This window comes from Antechinus flavipes, chromosome 2 (genome assembly GCF_016432865.1).
Source record: "Antechinus flavipes isolate AdamAnt ecotype Samford, QLD, Australia chromosome 2, AdamAnt_v2, whole genome shotgun sequence".
In the NCBI taxonomy this organism is placed as follows: domain Eukaryota; kingdom Metazoa; phylum Chordata; class Mammalia; order Dasyuromorphia; family Dasyuridae; genus Antechinus; species Antechinus flavipes.
In genome coordinates, this window is record NC_067399.1 from 348,613,082 (window position 1) to 348,638,055 (window position 24,974).

The following is a 24,974-nucleotide window of genomic DNA, read 5'->3' on the forward strand; positions in this document are numbered from 1 at the left end:
CCCTGTCCAGTTTCTTAAATCTAGTTTTCAAGAGAACTGATCTGTTAAGAACAAACTGATTAAAGGACATAGTTTTGACTGATCCTTTTCCCAGCCTAGCTTCTTGTTCTTTCACATGGATTCATAGACATAGCTGTGTTCCTCTGCGTGTGTGCGTGTGTGCGTGCGTATGTGCGTGTTTACGCTTCGAGCCGTTGCATAATCAGGTCAAATGCTGCGAGAAAGAATCTCGGACGCAGGTAATTCAATGGTTTAAGCTTCAGCAGCCCGCGCAGGAATGAGCCGTGCAATTCAACCACCTCAAGCCATTTGGCCAATCCAGAACCCCGGGGAACGCGAAGTCGGCGTCAACTCGCGCGTGAAGCACAGCGTGCGGGATGACGTACGTTTTGTCCCGCTGAATGGGCTGAGGACTGCCTTAGCTGGAAGTGGGTGTAGACCGCGAAGGAGGCTCCCGGAAGACTCCTTTCTTGGTAGAAGTTCTAATGGCTGGCATGACGCTCGGAAGGGCTTGGCAACAGATGTCTTGGTTCTATTACCAGTATCTGCTCGTTACCGCTCTCTACATGCTGGAACCCTGGGAGAGAACTGTCTTCAGTATCCTGCTCAATTGGCTGCGGGAGAGGGCAGTGAGGGGCTTGGAGGTGGGTGGGAGCGGGATGAGAGCTAAATTCGCGGAAGGAAGGAGGTAACCTGTAGAGAAGTCCTAAAGAGGTCATATCCCGGTGCTGAATGGCGAGAGAAGTCCTGATAGTCTGAAGGAAAAACCTAGATTAGGAAACGAGTGTGAATCTGTAAGTGCCTGGAGAAGACTAATGGGTATCTGTGGAAGAGAAAGCCTGGAGAAGGGGCGGTAAGAAAGGGGGAGTTGAAAGGTATGTTAGCGCTGGTGTGCACCGTAGTAGTATTGGGGAGGAGAGGAGACGAAGTGAGGATGACCTCTGAGAAAAAGGAAGTGAAGATGTTTAGATTTGTGTGGTGGAATTGAAAATTTCTTTCGGAAAATCCTGACCGAGATTGCGAGCGAGAGAGAGGGAAGGGGGATTTGTGAGCAACACCATATAAATGCACTTTATCAGTGTTTTTCCCAAGTTTCTAAATAGTTGGTCCAGGAAAAACAATTTAGATTTACCTTTGTGCTGGATCCCAGATTAAGTCCCAGGTTTTATTCATTAACGTTTAACTATGCAGGATACTATTTATAAATAGTAAAAAAAGGAATTCTTAGTTATATTTGGATTATAATTAGCAACTAATAATAAGGTTGTACAGGCCTTGAAGTGGATCATTTTTGTTGATTTTACATAGGAAAGATTTGTGTTGTTGGCTACCCCGCGTAGTTATTTTGTTTCCTATCTTAGTGGCATTCTTTTTTATTTACCATTGTTTTCAATATGTTTTTCTGGAGGTGGCTTAGTTTTTAAAAGGAACCTGTAAGGAACTTGTAAAACATTATAGTAAAATGTAGAAATAGTTTTATTACTATTGTATATAAAATACTTATATTCATTTAAAACTATATGGTGATGGAGTCATTAGAATGATTTTTAAAAAAATTCATATATGCCAAATCAGTCTTATAGGGAGAATATGTCACTAACATTTCTAGGCCTTTCTGTTAACCCTCCCCATAACCTGAACTCCTAAATCATTTTAGTTATCTTAGAAATTTTAGATGATGGGTCAAGTTTGGTTCTTTTAAGATAATGGTTTGGAAAATAATGCTATCAGTCTCTTAACTTGAAAGTGAAACTTCCAATTCAAATTCCTAGGTTGGATTTCTAGTTTTTTTATGAGTTAGGTGATGTTGTAGCTTGATTTAAAATATCTCTGTGTGTCATAGAATTTTGAGGTTTGAAAACATTATTACTACTTAGAAATTCAAACAAGCAATTTTTTTAAATTCATGCCCCAGCACCATGTAGTTAGCATGAGTAATTTGAGTGACTAATCTAAAAGGTGTGTTAGCTTTTAATTGGTTGAGGATATCAACAGCTAAATAATTGGTTTCTCTGGTGTATTCTGTGTTTAGGCACTGCTGAAAACTTGCATTTCATCACTAGTTGATATATTTCAGCACATAACTGCATTCATAGGCAGTTTTTCTCATTAGAGTTACTGAAAAGATATTTTCAATGAATTCAAAACTGTATTAGAGCTTTGAGACTTATTTGAACCCAATGAGCATAATAAGTTCCTAATTGATATTTCTACTTGTGAGAAATCCCTTCTAATCTATCTTTCACAAAACTTCCAAAGTAACCTTAAATCACAGATCAAATCTTATCATTGCTCTGATCACAAATCTAAAAAAATTTTTCATAGGAAAAAATTGAAAAGTCTTTACTTTGGCATTTATAGCACTTGACAATCAAGTGATCCCTACTTTTCCTCTACTTCTTTTAATTACTTTTCTTTATCTTCCTTTACTTTTCAAATAAATTGAACTACTAAAATTTCCCCAAACTTGATAATCTTTGGGGTTGAATAATATTTAGATTTGTCTAAGACAGTTTGTTGCTTCATTGCTATAGAGAAATTGTACAGCGTGTAGTGTTGTATTGAGAGACCTGTGTATTTGAGACTTTTCTCCACCTTTGCTAGATCTACCCTTATGGGCTCAATATTTCTATCTGCAACTGATTTTCTTCATACACTGGTCCCCATCAACTGGTTTTGAAGAAGTATTTCCCAAGATGAAAGTGTTTTGAGAAGACTTTGAACTAGGGTCTCTTCCCACTTTTCTCACCTAAAATATCCAAAATCTGTTGCCTAAAACTACAGTAGTCCAAAGGCTTAGGCTATAAGATAAAAGAGCATTAACAGGAGTGAGAGTGCTTACCTTGCTGTGCAACACCTCTCTGTCAACTCTTGGATCACAAATCCCCTAGGAAATAGCTAAGGGATTAATTCTATCTAAAATCCTAGCAGCCCAAAACATTGTTAGACATAATTTCTTTTCCTTTTTAAAAAAAAAATAATGTCATGGGGCAGCTAGGGGGCGCAGTGGGTAGAGCACCACTCCTGAAGTCAGGAGAACCTGAGTTCAGATTGGCCTCAGACACTTAACATTTCCTACTTGTGTAACCTGGGCAAGTCACTTAACCCCCAATTGCCTCAGCAAAATAATAATAATAATAATAATAATAATAATAATAATAATGTCTCATTTTCCTCTCCAAATAATTTTAACCTTTTTTTTAAGTTAAGTTACAAATACCATATTCTGTTCCTTCCTCCCCCTGCCCTTCCCTGAGACAGTAAACAATCTGATATAGGTGATACAATCACTATTATCATGTACAATTGTGTAAAGTGCTTTTCCATATTATTAGTCACTTTGTAGACGGAAATTCAAGCAGAAAGAGAAAATAATGTGCTTTGATCTGTATTCAGACTAGATGGATTACATTTTTCATTTTGAGATCTTTTAGAGATCATCTTAGATTGCTCTGTTGCTAAGAATAGCTAAGTCCATACCTTCTTTTCCTTCAGCACTTCCAAAATTTGTCAGCTTTGTAAATCTAATGGACTCAGAATTTCTTTCATTTTCAATTCTCTATTAGTGATTTGGAGCATTTTTTCGTATTGCTATTGATAGATTTCGTGTGTGTGTGTGTGTGTGTGTGTGTTTGTGTGTGTGTATCATAAACTAAACCTTTTTTTCAGTGGGCAGTGTCTCTTAAATTAGTCAACAAGCATTTCTGCTTGGCTCTGAGGCATAAAGGAAAGAAAACAGTCCTTGTCCTCAGGGATCTCACAGTCTAATGGGGAAACTCTTTTGTATGTAGGCACATACAAATAGCTATGTATAAACAGAATATATAACTGAGTAAAAAGAGAAGGCTTTAGTATCAAAAAGTAGAAGTCCTAAAGAGGCTAGGTTCCTGGTGTTGAATGGTGGAGAAGAGTCCTGATAGTCTAACGGAGAAAAAGTTTCTGGGTTTTTTTTTTTTTAATATATTTTAAGATATTTTCCAATTACATGTTAAAAAAAAAACTTTTTAACATTCATTTTTGGAATTTTTGAGTTTCAAATTGTCTCCCTCACCCATTGAAAAGACAAGTGAAGTATCTTCCTTTACTTTTCAAATAAATTGAACTACTAAAATTTCCCCAAACTTGATAATCTTTGGGGTTGGATAATATTTAGATTTGTCTAAGAGTAAAGACAGTTTGTTGCTTCATTGCTATAGAGAAATTGTAGAGAGTGTAGTGTTGTGTTGAGAGACCTGTGTATTTGAGACTTTTCTCCACCTTTGCTAGATCCACCCTTGTGGGCTCAATATTTCTATCTGCAACTGATGTTGTGAGGTCATACAAAATATATTTCCATTTTATCCATGTTACAAAAAACAAAATTAAGAAATATAAAGGTTAAAAAAAAAAAAAAAAAAAAAAACCTATACAGAAAGTCCAAGTCCTACTGCCAGACCCCAGTCCTTAGAGCTCTGGCTTTTGCTTCAGCTCAGGTGGGGCAACATCAGCAGCACTACTGAAATCACTAGTTGAGGGAATAGGCTGGTCCAGGCACTGAAGCTGTCCTATCTCCAGGCTAGAGCCCTGGGTAAGGGGTAGGGAATTGCAGGAGAAGGAAAGGTATGTTGAACTGTCCACCTATTAAGAGAGAACTGGCTATATGTACTTCAGTCTGTATTCAGATTTTATAAGCTCTTTCTCTGGAGCTGGATAGAATTTTTCATGAGTCCTTTGTGTTATGGGCCAGAACTTGAAACAAGATGCTAAGTCACTGGAATGGATAGAGACAGTGCTTATGTACTTAGTTCACACCTTTAAGAGAGTTCACACCTTTAGAGAGCTTATATAAGCTAGAAGCCTCCAGAAAGAGGAGGAGACTCCAGGAGATTCACAAGTCAGGATTCAGTAGAGGAGATTCACAAGTCACAGCTCCCACAAGCTCACTTTCTCAGAGGAGGAGTCAGATCCATTCTCTATTCCACCATTGTGCTGGCTGGAGGCTTTGGATTCAGAGGGAGCTGGAGGCTGGAGGCTGAAGCTGGCAGAGACAAAGAACCAGCAACAAGAGCTCTCAGAACCAAGGAAAGCTAACCAGGCTATTTTGGAAGAGACAATAAAGGACTGGACTTTAACAGCTGGCTGTTTTTGAGGTGATTATTGATTTGAACTGAAAGGAAGGCTGCCTCCAGAAGCCCCCCAAGAAACCTGCTCCCATAGAACGATTATATTTTAGAGAAGAGAATATTACACTTTGGAATTGTCTTGGATCAGTCTTGATCAGAGCTCCTTCATAGTTGATCATTCTTACATACAATATCACTGTACATTGTTCCCCTAGTTCTATTCACTTGATTTTATATGAGTTTACATAGATCTTTCCATATTTTTCTCTAATCATCCTCAATATTTTTTAAAGCATTAAAGGACTATTGTCCTCCATCACAATCACATGCCACAACTTGTTTAGCCCTTCTCCAATTAATGGGCATTCCCTCAATTTCCAATTTCTTTTTGTGCCACTACAAAAAAGAAAAACCCTTCTATAAAGTTTTTATACACTATACAATTTTTGTACATGTAGTACCTTATGTGCATTGCTCTCTTTGGGGTACAGACCTAGGTGTAGTCAAAGAGTATGCATAGTTTTATAACCCTTTGGGCATACTTCCAAATTGTTCTCCAGAATGGTTGGACCTGTTCACAGCTCTACCAACTGCTTCATTAGTGTACTTATTTTCTGTCATCTAGTCCAGTTTTTGTCATTTTTGATGAGTAAAGTTTGATTTCTTTTGAAAACCATATTCATATGTTTTGACAATTTATCAGTTGTAATTTTGAAATGGCTTTTATTTTTATAAATTTAACTCAGTTTCCTATATGGAAGGGAAAGGGGCTTTATTGGAGGAACACTAAAATTTTTGATATTACTTCATTATCTGTAGGGCCTTTTAGCAATAATATCTACTTTTGCTTTGTCTGAAATCATAATTACTGTCTCTGGCTTTCTTATTTCAGTTTGAAGCATATTAAATTCTACTCCATCTCGTTTTTAATTATATGTGTGTCTTTGTTTCAAGTGTCTCTCATAAACAGCATATTAATGGATTTCTAATTTAATCTAATTTGATTATCTGCTTCCATTTTATGGACAAGTACATTCCCATTTATATTCAGTTATTATTACTAGCTATGCATTTTCCTCTGTCATATTTTCTTTTGTTTATCCTTCTCTCCCTTTTTATATTTTTCCTCCCCAAAAGTCTGATTTATGTCTGACCACTGCCTTTCTTAATCTGCTTCTTTTTCTTATCCATTTTTGCTCCTAATTATCTTGTTGGATAAAAGAGATTTTTATACACAGCTGAGTATGTAGATTCTTTGATTCAGTTGCAGTGAGAGTAAGATTCAAGCATTGCTCATCACCACTTCATTTCTTCCTCCACTCTAAAGCTCTACGAGTGTGCCTTTTTTATGTAAGATAATTTTCCGCATTCTGCTTCTCCTTCTCCTTTCTCTCAGTGCATCCCTCTTTCTTACCCCTGATTTTTTTTTTTTTTTTGAGATTATCCCAATATAATTCACTCATGCCTGTGTCCTCTGTATGTAGTCTATATCTTAAGTTTCTGAGAAGGAGGACTTAACATGCTGGGGCAAAGACAAGACTTAGACACATAAAAAATCACAGGTGGATTGGACCACAACACGGTCATTCTTAGATCTTGAGTAGGAGTTCTCATGGTTGACATTTCTTGGAACAATTTAGGCATTTTGGCATCCTGTGGGATGTGGCTCATCAGGGGAATACACAATCAGAGTTGGCAGGAACAGGTGTGCAGAATTTGGTTTGGTTCATTTAGCAGTTAAAGGAATTGTGTACATGTCAGGATGTATGATGAATGACTCTCAGGTTCCTGGGAAATAGGGGGAGCTCCAACAAATATTAGTTGGTATGAAAATCATAAATCCCTCAGTGAACATCTGATGCTGTTCAAATCAATACACTTTGTCATCCAGAGCCCAAAGGATTATTATGCCAAGGTTAGGGCACAGCCTGCTTGTTGGACCTTAGCTCTGGGAAAGAACGTCTATCCAAATATCTTGATACCATGTAGAAATGTAAACATTTTAGGTTTGTTGAGTCCATTGTGTTTTCTATTTCATTATTATCTTCATATATTATCATTTTAGGCTTCTCTTGAATTTTGTATTTGAATATTAGATTTTTTTTTTTCATCTCTGGTCTTTTTTCTAATTCAGTTTTTTTTCCTACTACTCTGAAGTCTTTCTTTAACCCTTTCAGGAATTCTCCATTTCACTTTTTTTCCCTATTTGGGCTTCAGTTTCAATTATTTTAACATTATTGTTTTCTTCTGATTTTGCCACTTTAATAGTTTCTTATGGTCAGGTTCCTTTTTTAGTTTTTGTTGTCTTTTCCAGCTTATTTCTTAACTTTGCATTTTCTTTTGCATGTTCTATTACCCCACTATCCCAAACTTCAAGTTTTTTCATACTATTGTTTTCAGAGTTGGTTCTGAGGATCTGCAAGTTTGTGATGCTTTCAGGGTAGAGTGTTTTGGGGAGAAAGGGTAATCATTGGTTTATTGCCCTTTGTTCTTGGGAGGTTTCCTGCTTCTCTGCAGTTGCAAGTGCCAGTGCTCTTGCTCTACTTGGCCTTGAAACTGTAAGTAGGGCCCCTGTTCTCTTGCTGCAGCAAGTCCTACAATTCTTCTCGTTTTGACTACTTAGGAGTCTGTTTTCCTTGTGACTAATAATAAACATTTCTTTCTCCATCTCAGAGCCGCAACTCAGAACTGCATGTGAGCAGCTGCTGCCAGTAATTACCAGCCACAACCTGTGCCAACCAAAGATCCCCTGTAATCTCTTTCTAGCCAGTTGTCCACCTTCCATAACCATTTCTTGGCTTGAGAGCATCTGAAGATACAGCTGGTATTGCTGTGGCAACTGCCTCCAAGTCACATGTGCTCTAGGCCGGGCTGATGTTACAAACCTCCCTTACCTAATGTCTTAGGGTAGAAAAATGTCTCACCTTATCCTTTTTTAGCTGCTACTTCAGATTTCATCTCAAGTCATTATTTTAAAGTTGTTTAGAGGGAAATGTTGGGAGAGTTTGGCTGGGTTGCTGCCTTTAATCCTCTATCTTGGCTCCACCCTACAAGAATTGCTTATTCCAAAAAAAAAAAAAAAAAAAATTTATTTTAAAATTTTTAAAGTTAATTTTTTTTTCTGGTTATTGAACTAATAACTTTTTACTTCACAATTATCATAAACTTTTATATTTCTGATTTTCTATAATGTTTAAAATTTTTAGATGATTGAGCCATTCAGAACTTTAAATTTAGTGCATGATGTGAGATGGTTTAATTCTTATGTTTGCCAATCATTCCTTTATCAAAAAAAAAAAAAAAAAAAAGTCCTGTGAATTTCTGTCTTCATTTTTTTTTGTGTGTGGCATTGAATCAAACACTATTATGAACCCTTATTTTTAGTTCATCTTTCCAGTGGTTCTGTTTTTCTATTTTAAATTTAAAAACTAGATAACTGTAAAGGGCAAAATACTTGACTCTAGACAGTCACTTTGTTTGTGAATGCCCTAGTGTTACTCTGCAGCTCTTTACACAGTCAGTCTCTTGTAATTCCTAGGGCTTCAGAGAATCCTCTGACCACAGCCCTTTGCTGTGTATAAACCAACTTTAACTCAGCTTACCTCTTCTGAGATCTTCAGAGGTCTCTGGCTATGATTTCTCAAACCATAGTTTAATAACTGATAGCGTGCTCAAGAACAGCCATGTGCAAATTTAAAGTCTTTTATTATATTTGCTCATATATTGCCCTGAATTCTCTTGTGGACACCAGGTCTGCGAAAGACCCACAGGCTCACTATCTGGCTCCTTACCTCTCAGCTATCCCTCCTCTCAGTTTCCCCAGGACAAAGAGGCTGACCTCTTGTTGCACCAGGCTTAAGAAGGGTCTGTGAAGGAGACACTCCCATTAATGAGGCTGTCAATTACTGCTTTGTAGTATAATTTAGTATTTAATATAATATAATTAGTATTTAATACAGCATAATATAACATATGTAATTAAATTTTGCTACAGTATAATTTATATATTTTTTGTAACCTTTATAATAATTTCCCTCAATTTACTTAACTTTATGTGCTTTTATTTTATAATATGAATGGGGATTTGGATTGGAATTGTTCATAATTTTAGGAAATCCTGACATAATTTCATATAGTAGAAGTGGACAAAAATATGCACTATATGGTTCAAATCTAACTGATGAGTTTTGGCTCATCTCAATTACTGGTCAGGGAGCCAAATGATGAGGTTTGGCTCCCCTCGATTCCCAGTCAGGGGGCCAGAAATGATGAGGCTTGGTACAGGTCCTTCATAAATGAATTTATGAATCTGAAAAGTTAAACTGGCAAAAAGTAGTTTATTATTAGAACTGAGAAATTAACTTTTGCAGGCTGACTTTCTTAGTGGCAGGCCCCAACAGAGAAGTAAAGATCTAGCAAAAAAAAAAAAAAGGATTTAGAGAAAGTTTCTAGCAAAGAAATCCTGACAGAGAGGTGAATAAAGTCCTTTTAGGGAAATAGGTGAGAGAGATAAAGCGGGAGTAATGCTGAAAGAGAATGTCTTTTCAGTGGGCAGATGGTGGCAGCTATTTCAAGGGGAGAGAGAGTTTCCTTGATTAGGTCCTCTGCGAAGAATGAGCCCCAAGTTGCCTCTTTTTATAATTGAAACTTTGGCTGGAGGTTGTGGGGCAGTTTGAATTGGAATCAGATAGAGATTTTTGGAATTGAATAGAAATTTTCCACTTGAATGAGTGTCCCTGGACACATTCCAATTCAATGGAGTTGGATTGAAATCTCTGATGTCTACCTCTGACTAAGTAGGAGTGGTCCTGGATTCAACTAGTCCCACCCAGATAACAGAATGAAACCACTTTATCTTGATTCCCTGGGTTAGGTCTCTCAGGGAGAGAGAGCCCTCAGCTTCTAAAGGGCTCAATCTTTCCCTACAAAGTCCAAGAGAAATGAGAGTTTCAGGGCTCCCCTTCTCATAACCATGTTTATTAACCATTTCTCCTTTTATTTTATTTCTCCTTAATGTCTGTACTTAGTGGATCTGTGGATCCCTGTAGATCTGTGTTGATACTCCATTCTTAGAAATTGTGCCATTCTTGGCCATATCCTACCATAAATTTTCTGCAGGCAATTTAGGATCATAAATTTAGATCTAGAAAGTATCTCAGGTGTTTTTTTAATCCAACCCCCTTATTTTACAGTTGAAATTAAAATTAAAATTAAGAGAGATTAAGAGACTCCCAAAAGTAATAAGCAATGAGAAGCAAGATTGGATCTAAATCGTATGCATCCTTTGAGGTTTCCTAATTTTTTATGTGGGTATCAGTACATCTATTTATCTTGCTGCTTCTGTGTAAGTTATTGACTAACTCCATTATATGTCTCCTTATTGATCTTTTAATGAAACATAATTTTATATTTATCTTCATTGAGAGTATTTATGTCTTGATGTATCAAAATGTTTCTTTATTGAATTTATTGTCAATTAACTGATTAGGGAACTCACTTTAAGTTAAAAATTATACATGAGTTACCCATGTAAATGGGTGGAAGGATTTCCTTATACCAATGAAATCACAGACCTAGATCAAAAAAAAAAAATTTACATATCCTAGTATTTATGAAAACTACTACTTCCATTTTTGTTGTTAAATTTTCTGCATATTCTAGATGAGCCAAAGTTTCATGAATGAATAGAAATAATTAATTTGTTAACATCTATTCAATTCACTAATGTTTTAGGACTGGGCTTCCTTATCTCTGAAAAAACATGAGCTACTCAATAGGCTTCATTACATAGGTTCTTTGACCTATTTCTTGCCAACAAGGCTGTTTTGGGGCTTCTTTCTTTCTTTCTTTTTTTTTTTTTTTTTTTTTTTTTTGCTGAGGCAGTTGGGGTTAAGTGACTTGCCTAGGGTCACACAGAGGTACAGGGAATCCTTGATAAGGAAATCCTTTCTTCGCAGGACAGATTGACCACTTGTCTATAGTGCTGTTGGTGTTTAAGGCACTGGGCCTGGAAGCAAAAATACCTGAATTTACATATAGCCTCAAACATTTACTAGCTTATGACTTTGGGCAAGCCATTTAATGTCTATTTGCCCCAGTTTTCTCCACTGCAAATTGGGAACAATAATAGTTCATATCATCCAGCAGATGGGTAATAATTGCAGGGATAAATGAGATATTTGTTAAGTGTTGATTAAAGTGCTCAGCACCGTTAGGCACTATTTAAATAGAGTGCTCCACATGCTGAGGTACTATTTAAATTTTAGCTGTCGTTGATGTCTTTATCATTGTCATCATCTCTCTTTCCTTTCTGATTGATGGATGGGATTTCTTTTCCTCATAGAAATTAGACCAAAATATTTTCTCTTCTCAAGCCTTCTCTCTTCTCTCTTTCCCTTTTCCCCTCCCAGCATATTACCTGTTAAATTTACTGCGAATAGAAGGCATTTACCATGAATTCCAATAGAATATAACTTAAATCATTTTCTTTCCTAGATTCCCATTTTTCACTGTCTACTATCCTTCCCCTAAGTCCAACTCTCTCTCACCATTAAAAAACCTTTTCTAGATCTACCATGTCCTCAAGCTATTATCTTACATCTTTATCCTTTCTCAGTCAAATTCCTAGAAAAAACTACCTACATTTTCTGTTTTTCTCCTTTCAGCTACTCCTTAACCTCTTGCATTCTAGCTTCAGACATTCAACTGAAAGAAACATGTTTTTCCAAAGGTAGTCTCTTAATTGCCAAACCAGATTCTTTTTTTCTCTGTGTCCATCCATGTCAGATTGTTTGCTGCATTTGACATTTAATATCCCTCTTTTTCTGGATTCTCTGGCCTCTTTAGACTTTTGAAATGCCACACTTCTATTTTTTCCTTTTGTTTAACTTTCTTCTCTATCTTCTTTGCTTACTGACCTATAACTGATTTAATGGTGAAATTGGAGACTCAATTTTCTCTTCTCAGACCTCCAGATGACCTTTTTGTGCAGCTCTCAAAGCTCTCCCATATTTCCTCTGAAATCTGGGGGAAAAATAGCCTTAGATTGAGGTATTTCTTAAGCACAAACAGAGCCACTTAACTACATTCTTATCTTGATCTACAGTCCTGAAAGGCAGGGCCACGCCCTGGGCAATTCCAGACCCATCCCCATTTCTCAAAGAAACTGGATTCTGTTTCCATAGAATGGCCCCTCCTGCCTTAGAGCAGTGGCTGCCACTGCTCCTTTAATTGAAGAAGCCTCAAAACTAACCTTGGGACATCCATTAGAGATTTTAACCCTCCACCAGATTCAGAGCATTTTAAAAGCCAAAGGGTATCAGTGATTTGCTGGTGGGAAGCTTGCTAGATATCAGGCTCTCCTATCTGACCTGACTCTCCAGGTGTGTCACACTCTTAATCCTGCCACCCTGCTCTCTGACACCACCCAGTCGGAGATATCATTCATAATTGTGAGGAAGCTTTAGATTCTGTCTACTCCAGCCAACCTAACTTAAGGGACATTCCTCTTGACAACCCAAATGGTGAATAGTTTATAGATGGGTTGAGCTTTCTTGGAAATAGGTTTGCAGATCTAGCTGCTGGGGTTGCTGCACGTCACCCCTGGTTTTGATCATCCAGCTCCCTGATTCTTAACTCTCCTCCTTATAGCCCACCAGAATAAACACCTTTAAGCCAACTTTAAGCCATTAAACCTTCCTCCTCTCCTGAAGCCTGTTCATAGAAGGGGCACATACTCAGGGGAGATTGGTTTCAAGTTTTTGTTAACACCTTTACTAATTAAGTGGAAGCTTTTCCCTGCAGGACTGAGAAAGTTCAGGCGGTATCAAGGCTCTCTTTGGTCTACCTAACTCTTTACAGAGCGACAATGGCCCCTGCCCACAGTTAACTCCTCCTTAGCTTTTCAGCTAAGGAGCTCCATGGGTGGGTGGGCCATCAGCATCCTTAAGTAGGCCCACAGATGGGACCTCTTTGTGTCCCCTATCTTTGCTATATTCCCTGCCCACTGAGAAGGCTGACTTCCTAGCAAGCTGTCTTAGGAGAAATGAAATTGCTTTTGCCACAGATTTTGGGTTTGCGAATTCTTTCGCAAAGGACCTGTGACTCTGACCAGAGGGGATCTTCCATCCCAATTCTCGCACTTCATCAGTAGTAGTATATAGTTCTTGAAGAACTATTTCATAATTAATTATGCTTATTTGAGTAAAATTTGACAATCCCAAGTTTAATCATCACTGAAAGTTACTATGCTCTCATGCTATTTCCAGTCTTGGAAGGGAGTATAAATGATTTGTGTAATATGTGTATAGTTTTACAAGAGATGAAAATAGGGTAAAAATAAAATATATAATGAAAAAGTATACTCTTGCCTTCCTATAATAACTATAAAATATATTGCTGAGTCATCACTTTGACCTGTTATGGTAGATGCCTCCTGAGAGTTGATCATGGGTCCTCTTCATGCATTTTCTAAAGCATATGAGGTTTAAGTAGTTAACTAAAGCTTCCTGATAAACATTTTTTTTTTTAATTTCCAGGATATATGTTCTAATTGTATTTTCCCTTTTAAGAGTATCTTCAGAATTATATGATTTGTAAATATCTTTCATAAAACCTATAGGTTTTCATGTTTGTTCATGATCTATTACTGACATTCCCTCCCAGACATGGGCCATAGATAGTAGGTGCCTTTGCATAAAGAAACCCAAGAGAAGAACCAAGATAGAATGATACAAATGAACAGACAGGAATGAAGGATAACTGGAAGTAGCAGTAGTCTTGAAACTGAGATAGGTTGTTCTTTGCAATAATTCCTGACTGCTTCTCTTCCCTCTTTCTATTTTCATTGGATAACTTATTAAGATACAGACTTTGGGATATATTATTAAATGGTGTCTCTAGATAAGAGGATATTCTCTTTGGGCATAAGTCCAAATGGTTGGATCAGTTCACAATACACCAGAAGTGTTCCGTTTTTTCCACCTTCTCTCCAACATTTATTATTTTCATTTTCTGTTATATTAGTCAATTTGATAGGTGTGAGGTGCTGCCTCAGAGTTGTTTTAATTTGCATTTCTTTAATAGTAATTTAGAGCACTTTTTCATATGACTATGGATACTTTAATTTTTTCATCAGCAAACTGCCTGTTTACATCCTTTGACCACTTAATCAATTGAGGAATGACTTGTGTTCTTATAAATTTGATTCAGTTCTCTGTGTATTTTAGAAATGAGGCTTTTATCAGAAATACTGGCTGTAAAAATTGTTTCCCAGCTTTTTCTGTTTCCCTTCTAATCTTGGTTACATTGGGGGATTTTGTACATAACTTGTTAAATTTAATGTAATCAAAATGATCCATTTTGCATTTCATAATATTGTCTATCTCCTGTTTGGTCACAATTTTTTTTTCCTTCTTCATAGATCTGGCAAGTAAACTATTCCTTGCTATCTTTAGGACATAAAGAGATCTTAAATGAACATATAAAGAGATATTTTAAATGAGGGGAAAGGAACAACATGGACAAAAATGTTTAAACCAGGTCTCTTTATGATGGCAAAGAATTGGACATTGAGGGGATGTCCATCAATTGGAGAATGGCTAAACAAATTGTAGTATGTGAAAGTAATGGAATACTATTTTTCTATAAGAAATGATGAGCAGGCAGATTATGTGGATTGGGAACCTCCAGCCTTATTGTTAGGCATCAGTATAACTCTGGTAGATCCTTTCCATTCATGTGGTCTAGGGATGAGGAATTTTCATTGTGTTTACTTATGAAGGAGTTAGAGTTCTCTGAGGGGAAACATGTCTTTCAGTATGTATAGCAAAAAAAAACTGGGAACTGACTTCAATTAGTAACAATAAGGTCTTGCCTGAGCAGCATATCAGATTAGAACTTTTATCTGGGAAGATTACGTAAAGCAGTTGAAAGAACATTGGCTTATTCTAGAATGGGGTTTCTTTTTTTCTGTTTTTTTTTTTTCCTCTTCATCTTTTTTATGTTTTGTGTCACTTTGGCAAACTGAAGCCTATAAACCTCCTCTATTGTTTTAAATACATAAATTGGGTAGGGGAGCCAAGGTAGTGAAGATTAGACATGTCTTTATCTGATCTCCTCCTAGTGTCCCTCAGATCAGCACTAGATCAAGCCTCTGAACTGGTTTTGGAATGACAGAACCCACAAATATTTGGTGGGCAATAAATTTCCAGCAGATGATACTTTGGAACAGCTTCAAAAAAGTTCTGTTTCAATCAGACGGGAAGGAGGAGGTTGAACACAGACATAGTGCAGTGAGCCAGGGCATTGCCATGTCCACATACCTCCTGGAAGGCTCTTAGGCTACTCTGTCTTGGTTACAAGCCAGTGGATCAGCAGATTAGCTGTGAGACAACCAAAGCAAATGGTGAGCCTCTGAACCCCAGAAAAACATGCGACCTGGCCACACCAACCCAGCACAGGAAGTCAGTAGTATCAGCCCCAGGACAACCTAAAGTGACTGTAGCCTCTTTGCCCTAAGAATCGACTTCAATCTTGAAAAAAAAGAAGCAAAAAGAATTCTGACCATAGATAACATTTATGGAGAAAAAGAAGAACAGACCTCAAACCCTGAGGATCCTAAAGGCAAATAATCTCCAGATGAAGGCCCAAAGGGTAATATGAATTGGTCCTCATCTCACAAGGCTCTCTTGGAAACATTCAAAAAGGATCTTAAAAGAGAGAAGAAAAATGGGGAAAGGAAATGAGAACTTTGCAAGAAAGTTTGGAAAAGGAAAAACAAATTATCTAAAGAAAACTCTTTAAAAAAATAGATTTGATGAAATGGGAAAAGCTTATTATAACTCATTACAAAATATATATGAAAAAGAAACCAATTCACTGAAAAACAGAATTTGTGAAATGGAAAAAAATGCAATAAACAAAATACCTCATTTAAAAGTTCAGTTGACCAAATACAAAAGGAGATTTTTAAAAAGCTAACTGAAGAAAATAATTAAATAAAAATTAGAATTGAATATGTGGAAGTGAATGACCCAATGAGACTTCAAGAATCAATCAAACAAAACCCCCAAAATTTAAAAAAAAAAAAAAAAATAGAAGAAAATGTGAAATACCTCATTGGAAAAACAACTGACTTGGAAAGTAGATCTAGAAGAGACATTCTAAGAATTATCGAATTTCCTAAAAACCATGATGGAAAAAAAAGGAGCCTAGACATCATCTTTCAAGAAATCATCAAGAAAAATTGCCAGAAGGTAAAATAGCCATTGAAAGAATTCACCCACCTCTTGAAAGAGTTCCCAAAATGAAAACTCCAAGGAACATGGTAGTCAAATTCCAGAATTATCAAATCAAGGAGAAAATATTGCTAGCAGCCAGAAAGAAACAATTCAGATATCGAGGCGCCACAATCAGAATTACCCAGGACCTAGCAGCTTCCATTTTAAAGTACTGACGAGCATGGAATCTGATATTCTAAAAGGCAAAGGAATTTGGATTGCAGCCAAGAATCAACAAAATTGAGCATCATCTTTCAGGGAATTTCATTCATTTCTGATGAAAAGACCAGAGGTAGAAAACTTAATCTTCAAAAACAGAACTCAAGAGAAGCATAAAAAGGTAAAAAGAAAAGAGAAAAACAACTTTTTTTTAAAAGTTGAAAAACTTATATCCCTGTTATGTTTAAGTCTTGAGATCTGTATCTCTGTTTTGGGTGCAGGCGTAATTTGATTTTATTATGATGATATAAAAAAGAAACTAGAAGGAGGAAACTTGCTGGAAGAAGAGTTAAATGGAATTAAAATGGGGTAAATTACGTCTTGTGAAGAAGCAAAAAAAGACCTATTACAATAGAGGGAAAGAAGAAATGGGGGGGAGGAGGGAAGGTTTGAACATTGTGTGAATCTTAATTCTCATCAGATTTGGCCCAGAGAGAATATCAGATACATTTAGTTTCACAGAGAAGCTTGTCTCATCCTATAGGGAAGTAGGAGAGGAAAGAGGGAGGTTAACTAATAGAAGGGACAACAGAAGTACAGGGGGAAAGGTATAAGAAAGAGGGAAGGGCTGAGACACTAATACCCTATTGGTGGAGTTGCATTATGAGTTCAAATGTTGGAGTTCTTGTTCTTCTCAAAGCACAGCCGGTTTAGCTTAGGGCCCTCCGAATATCTCCCAATCCAGAGGTTCTGTCCGTTAGCCTCTGCCTCTGCTTTCTTTAGCCTCCAACCAACACAGAGATGGAATGTCTCTCTTGTCTCCTTCTGGGGAGCTCGGCTAGCTTTCTGGTGAGTCTTTCAGACCAGCTTGGTCTCAGTGGGGGGCGTGCAGGAGCCCAGCCACCAGCTACAGTGGTGTGAGATGAAGATGAATCTGGTTGTCCACTGAATTCTCCACTCGTAGCTTTATCCTCTGAAAACTCTTCGTCTGCCACCAGCCAGCCAAGTGGAATATATTCTGCCTTGCCTCGGAAAGAGGGCTTCTGGCGTGATTCCGCTGAAATCCATCAAAGTGCTCTCTGCACCAGAGTCGCTCCTCTCGAGTCCAGCTGAACTCTCTTCTGCAACCAACCAGCCAAGAGGAAAAAATGTATTCTGTCTTAGATCCCTCATCGCTGGCCTTTTATCTGACTCTTCTGAGAGAATGGGATTATGGGTTTTCTCCCATAGTGCTCTCTGGCCCAAAGAGCTTTAAGGGAGGTGTGAACTCCCTTGAAGTTAGAAAGTTTACTTTGTGAAGCTGGCATACTTGTGAACTCCAATGAGTAAAGGTGTGAACACAAGCCTTGTATTAATTAGTTCTACTTAGTACCTTGTTTCAGGTTCTGGCCAAAATCTTCTTGTAAGATTAGATCAACTCTAATTAGTTAGCAGTTAGTAAGGATTCCAACAGAGTTGTGAACAGATTCAAATATTCTGGAGAGCAGTTTGGAACTATATTCAAAGAGTTATCAAACTGTGCATACCCTTAGATCCAGCAGTGTTTCTACTGAACGTATAGCCAAAGAGATCATAAAGGAGGGAAAGGGACCCACATGTTCTAAAATGGGAACTGAGTATGGATCACAACATAGCATTTTCACTCTTTTTGTTGTTTGCTTAATTTTGTTTTTTCTCATTTTTTTCCTTTTTTATGTGATTTTTCTTGTGCAGCGTGATAATTGTATAAACATATGTACATATATAGTCGATTTAACTTTTTTTTAATTAAAGCTTTTTATTTACAAAACATGCATGGGTAATTTTTCAACATTCACCTACCTCCCCTTCCTCCTCCCCCCCCCCCCAGATGGCAGGTAGTCCAATATATGTTAAATCCAATATATTAACATATTTTAACACCTTTAACATATATTGGATTACTTGCCATTTAGGGGAAGGGGAAAATTTGGAACACAAGATTTGCAAGGGTCAATGTTGAAAAATTATCCATACATATGTTTTGAAAATAAAAAGCTTTAATAAATTCATACGTACATAAAATAAATACATAGTATTAAAAAGGACACCAGCTATAAAGCAATTTTCAGGTTTGTTTATTTAAAGACCTTGAATATGTTATTTAAACTTGCAAATCTGAAAATTGCTATGTTTGGGTTATGTAGTTGCTTGTAATGTTCTCTTCTCTAAAATACATTGTTCTCTGGGAGCAGGTTTCTTGAGGAGCTTCTGGAAGCAGCCTTCATTTCAGTTCTGAGTAATAATTGCCTCAAATGCAGCCAGCTGTTAAAGTCCAGCTCCTTTATTGTGTCCTTCAAAATAGCTCGGTTATCTTTCTTAGAGGTCTATCTCTCTCCTTGGTTCCAAGAGCCCTTGCTGCTAGTCCTTTGCCTCTGCCAGCTTCAACCTCTTGCTCCCAATGTCTCCAGCCAGCACAAAGGTTGAAATTGGAATGAATCTGACTCCTCCTCCAAGAGTGGGACTGTGGGCTTCTGACTTTTGAATCTCCCTGAGTGCCTATCAATTCCAGTGACTTAGCATCTTGTAAGAATTCTAACATCTCCTGCTTTCTTTTGATTTTAGAACATGACCTCCCTGACTTCTCAAGGAGGTGAGAACCCCAAAAAAGAAGGTGATCATGCCTTCCCTGACATGTCAGGAAGGGAGATGAAAACACCAAAGGAAATGGGAAATCAAATCAGATTAGCGGGTTTCTGAAGGGGCTCATTTGAAACAGGTATGCATAAATCCATCAATATGGGAGGTTTTACACATAATTTACATAAATTACATGAGCACATAGTAACATAATACAGGCTAGTAGTGATGTAACAAGTAACATGAATTAACATGAGAATTTATACATGTCCATAAGTCCTAGAAATAGTCTATAAGGAATCTATTTGTCCATTAGTTCATGTGCCAGGAATCCAATAATTGCTGCAAGTTTTGAAGTCCTGCAACAGTCTTTAGCAACAGTTTTTCATCTCAGGGAATCCAATGATTCCTGCTGGTTTTAAAGTTCTTTAATAGTCTCATTATCAACCATGCTCCTTCAGTGTCAGATGCTTTTTAGGTCTTCTCTTTTGTTTTGAGTTTTTTCTCTTTTACTGTCTCTCTCCAGATGCTCATTGCCACCCATCTGTTTCCTTTTCCAACTAGGAATTCAAGCAAACCCTTTCTCCCAAGCAGTAACCTATCTAATTCCCGTCTATTTACCACTTTCTAGATCTCTCCTCATCATCTGGCAATTACATTGGAGCTATTTGCACTGGACACTGCCCTGTTGGTTTAAAAAGCCTGTATTTTCCCCAATTGTAATCCCTTTCTGCTATCTGACTTTTGATCATGTTATCCCTTTCTGCCATGTAATTGCTTTTAGGCTGATTGATCATATCAGAGTCCTGACCTTCCAAAGACTCTCTGGGTATAAACTCAACTGCCATAATACCCCAACTGTCTTTTGTATTATATCTAGGAGCTGGGTTCTGCCTCTCATTACCCTGAGTCAATCTACATTCTGAAACCCAGTGGAAGCCTCAGTTGCATTTTGGACATAGGGTTTTGGGTTTTATTCTCTCACCCTGTCCTCTCATTCTATCTCCATATCTGCATTGGACTCTCAGATGTCCAGTTACTCCACATTGACAACATCAATGATTTTCTCTAGAAGTTCCTTGCCAAGAGGGGGGGCCTGTCTTTCCATGTTCATCATAGTCTGGGTATAATAAGCATTTGTGTCCACTGTGGCACAGCGTCTTATGATCTCCTCTAAAGGAGAATCTTTGTATAGTCCCCATATAATTCTTTTGCAAATCTCATTAGCATTTTATTTAGCTAGATGTCTGGTTATTCTGGTCATTATTTCTGTTATTTGCATTTTCTCCAATGGTTGTGACACCTGTTTGCAAATGTCGCACAAAATCAGTAAAAGGTTCATTGGTATCTTGCTCTTTTTTTGTGAAGGCTTCCCTTCAATCTTTTTGTCTGGGGAGGGAACCCCAAACTTTTGTTGGCAGTAGTGGCGACTTCATAAACTGTTTTGGGGTAATTAATCTGTTCTGAATTCTCTCTATACTGACCTTCACCTACTAGTTAGTCAAAAGTGATTTGTATATTAACTCCTGTTTGCCTATTGCGTCTGACTTGAATCCTACCTACGTAATTCATGATACTCTGAAAGCCACAAGTTTTGTCTAGGTTCTAAACATGTTGTTGCTATGGATTTCATAAGACAAATTATCTAGTAACATCTTAACATAAGAGGATGTAGCCCCATAAAGAGTGCAACCCTTTTTCAAATCCTTAATTTTTTCCAGATCAAAAGGAATGTATCTTCTCCTTATTTGGCCTGAAGAGTGAAGCTCTTCAATCACAGGATATGCATTTATTTTTAAATCAGATATTCTGTCCTTCATTTTTTTTGCTTTAACTAGTGCTTTTTCTAGTCTTGTCATAGGCTACCTTATAGGTGCTTCTGTTTGTGTTCTGCCTCTCCCCCTCCTCCTTCTCCCTTCACCCATGAAGGGTTATTTGAGGGAAGTAAGTCAGGGGATTGGGAATCATGTAATTTCTCCTGCTGTGAATTTTTATCTGATTCTTCATCCTTTTCACTTAGTTTAGTTGGCACCACCCCCCTCCTGCTCTTTCTTCTTTTTCCTTATTTTAACACATATAATTTCTTAAAACCAGTTGTATTAAATTATATGTATTAAATGTATTTTTGGAAATTGAGTTTGGATTGGAATTGTAATATTCACCTAATTGCTCTCCTACTAATTTCTACTCGTCTGGATCCAATTCTTTTTCGATAGATAACCAAGGAGTTGTGTACTGTACAGTTTTTGAAAGATCAATGATCTACTCCCAAGTTATAGTTAAACCTTGATTTTTTTATAAGTCTGGCAATGACAAGTCTAAACATTTTCCTTAAAGAGGAAAAGTAGGTTGTTTTCTAAACATCTGTCCCATTTCAGCTGAAATTCTACTTTTAGCTTTTTAACAAAGTTTCCTTGTACTCATCCTAATTTCTAGGTCGAGGAGACTTCCACTGGATTAGGATCGTGTCTGTCCCATGTTCGGGTGGCAAAATGTAATGTTCTCTTCTCTAAAATATTCTCTTCTCTAAAATATAATAGTTCTCTGGGAGCAGATTTTTCGGGAGGCTTCTGGGAGCAGGCTTCGTTTCAGTTCTGTGCAATAATCACCTCAAATGCAGCCAGGGATTAACTTAGCATCTTGTAAGAATTCTAACAGTCTCTTCTAGTTATAGATTAATTTATGATCCTTAGATAATGGCCTTGAAGTACTCCCTGATTCACCCTTATTATATCATCCAGGAAAGAAATAATAAAATAACAAACAAAATAATAAAAAAATTTTAGCTGTAGTTCAGATTTAACTTTTTTTTAGTTTGTTGGGGGTAGATTTGGGAAATAATGAATAGTTATTATTTAGGGCAGCTTTTTATTCAGTTTTTGCTCAATGATTTTTTATTTATTCGTGTTCTCCCTAAAGTTCACCACAGAGAGATTACCTGTTTTATTGAAGACCTTTCTTCATACCATCTCCTAACATCATGAGGTTGTTCTGGCTATTTGCCATCTTTCTATTGCCTACCCTATCTTTTCTTCTTGTCTTCCAATTTAATGATAACATGCTTTACTCTTGTTCTATTTGGATATATTTTGCAGTATGCTCACATTCAGGTTACAATTCTCCATGGTGGCCCTCAGTGTGATATTCATTTTTAGTGCTTTACAGGTAGTGGTATTACAGATTTGCTGCCATATTGAAGTAAACTGAAGGCGTGTTTATGGTCTAAATTCTTAACATTACTTAAAATTACATCCTGTATTGGTTTATGATGCTTTGCCACTTGTGATTATTTTAGTATAAAATGCTGCAGTTTACAAAGAAAAAACATTCCTTGTTTTAAAATTTTGAGTTTACTTTTTTACATTGCACACTTTTATATATTTTAAATTATCTTTGTTAAAATTCTCGATTGTACTAAGAGAAATAATCTAATAGTTTTCCTTAATTACAACTCAGATTCCATGTTGATTTCCATTGTTGGAATGGCATTATACACTGGATACATCTTCATGCCTCAACATATCTTGGCAATATTACATTACTTTGAAATTGTACAGTGAATACAGTGTGTTCAAGAAGCAACGGACCAGAGATTCATTGCAAGGAAGAAACAACCTCCCTTGGTTAAAATGAGACTTCAGCAGATTCCAGACATATTATTAATATAAAGACTAAATTTCATATTACTAGGACAAAGAAGTGATCCTGATTAACGTGTTGTATTAATTAATTATTCAAGTATTCCCTTCCTACAATAGTTTTGTCTACTTTGACATTGTGGTTCTTTGTACTCTAAATATCAGTATTTTCTTAACTTTTGAAACTGTTTGACTATTGTTCTGTGAAAGCTTTTCTTAATGTAACATTGAGTAAATTTTAATTGCTTTCTATTTTTTAATCTGAAATCATGAGTTAGGCCTCTTGCTTCGGCAGTTGTCTGGCACAAAAATCTATCTGAATATATTTATAAGTCCAAAATTTTGTAAAAGTAACAACAAGATAAAATGAGAATATTTTAATTAAGAAACTTCTTTGTAAGTTTGTGTTCATGAGTAGTTTCAGCTGTCTAGATTGTGTTTAATAAAAAACTTTTATTTTGCTTTAGTGCTTTTAAAAAATTTTTTTTCTCCCTTAACAGTAGAAGAGCAAAGATCCCTTCTAGAGTTAATAAAAGAATACCTGATTTAATAAAAGCTTGGAAAAGTAATTAACTTAGTCAAATCATTATTTATGGAATGCTGACATCTAAGTAGTCGTTTTATTAAAGTAGTAAAAGGTCACCCTAAAAGATACTGCTAAACATTGTAATCCTGTAAAATTGAATTTCAATGTTGTCTTTGGTAGTTTAAAAAAAAAAAAAAAGAGCATATTACTGTTCAGAGTGCATAATTAGCAAAACTATAATCCAAGAAGCTTTATAAACTTGTTTAAAAAAATAGCATTTCACACTTTGTGATGTGTGTGTTACATGTGTTGTAAAAAATAATATTTCTAAAATGTTTAAAATTAATCTTTAATCTCTTGCTATATTTTTTTCTCTTTTATATTTATTGCTATTAAAGAGGAATCATTTTAACGGATTAATTTTCAGTTTCTCCACATTGTAGAATTGATTAACTTTAAGAAGTAATTCAGGGAGCATTTAGGTGGCGCAGTAGGAATACACTTAAAGTTGCATGTTGATAATAACAAGATGAACAGGGAATATTTTAAGTAAACTTCTATGTAAGTTTAGTCTTTATTCATTATAAAATATTTACTTTGGATCACAGAATTAAAAGCTGGAAGGGACCTACTCAGAAATAGACTACTCGATTCCTTCACTGTATAGCTGAAACTGTAATTAAGTGACTTTTTAGAGGTTTCTAATCCCATATTTGGGGTAGACCAAGAAATCTGAGGTATAGTCAGAAAAACATAAGGAAGCATTCTATAAGAATGATATTAGTTGTTTGGAAATGGACAAGTTGCTAAACTTCTCTGAACTTAAATGTCTTCATTCTAAAATGACTAATTAGAATAATACTTTTCCCTTACTTCAGAGGAAAAGACCTTTGTAAACTTTAAAATGTTTAAGACTATGGAAAGGAGTTTGTTACAGTGGAGCTAGAAAAGACTATCTACAACTGTTCTATGAACTCTGTTGGGGAAAACTTATACATTTCCTTCAGTTATGAATATAAAAAAAACCTAGGCTTCAGCAGGCTGTCCAAAGTATCTATGACACAAATAATTTATAGTTAACTCTTTATTAGATGGCATTCTGGCATGGTGGAATGAGAGGTGGGGTTTACATCAAGAAAAATCTATGTTCAATTTCTATTAACATGCTGGCCCTGCCCAGCTAAGTGACACTGAGTGGGGTACTTCTCAGTAGCCCAGCAGATCTTTAAGTTATAACAGAGGTCCATGCCCATCAGCAACTCATATGAATCATGTAGTTACCTGGGACCCATGGTAACACAGTATTGTCAGAATGACAGTCGATCAACCATCTAACACTGCCTCTTGCTTGCTTAAATGTTTCTTGATTTATTAGACTTAAGATAATATATATATATACATATATATATATTAGATGCCAACAATGCACTTTAACATATTTTTGAAATACAAATGTATCTACTTTTTCTCCATGCTTTTTTTAAAAAATCATTTTATTATAACAGAACAAGCCCATAAAGCATTTAACTTCTATCTTTGTACATGCTCAGTATGAAATAGTAATATTTAATCTGAAGTTCATCACTTTTTTTTTTCAGTGCCATGCTTAGTACTATTCTTAATATAATCTGGTTCTTGTAGTTTACTGTAAATATCATTAAGCATTTTGGAG

General features: G+C 36.4%; 1 protein-coding gene across 1 annotated transcript; it reads left to right on the forward strand.

The window, feature by feature from the left end:
- The first annotated feature begins 203 nt into the window (after positions 1-203).
- Positions 204-23,345, forward strand: SPTSSA (serine palmitoyltransferase small subunit A). The gene is made up of 2 exons (XM_051978028.1): positions 204-597; positions 22,595-23,345. Exons 1-2 carry the CDS (start codon positions 486-488, stop codon positions 22,696-22,698), a joined length of 216 nt encoding a protein of 71 aa, XP_051833988.1. The 5' UTR covers positions 204-485; the 3' UTR covers positions 22,699-23,345.
- The last annotated feature ends 1,629 nt before the right edge of the window (positions 23,346-24,974 follow it).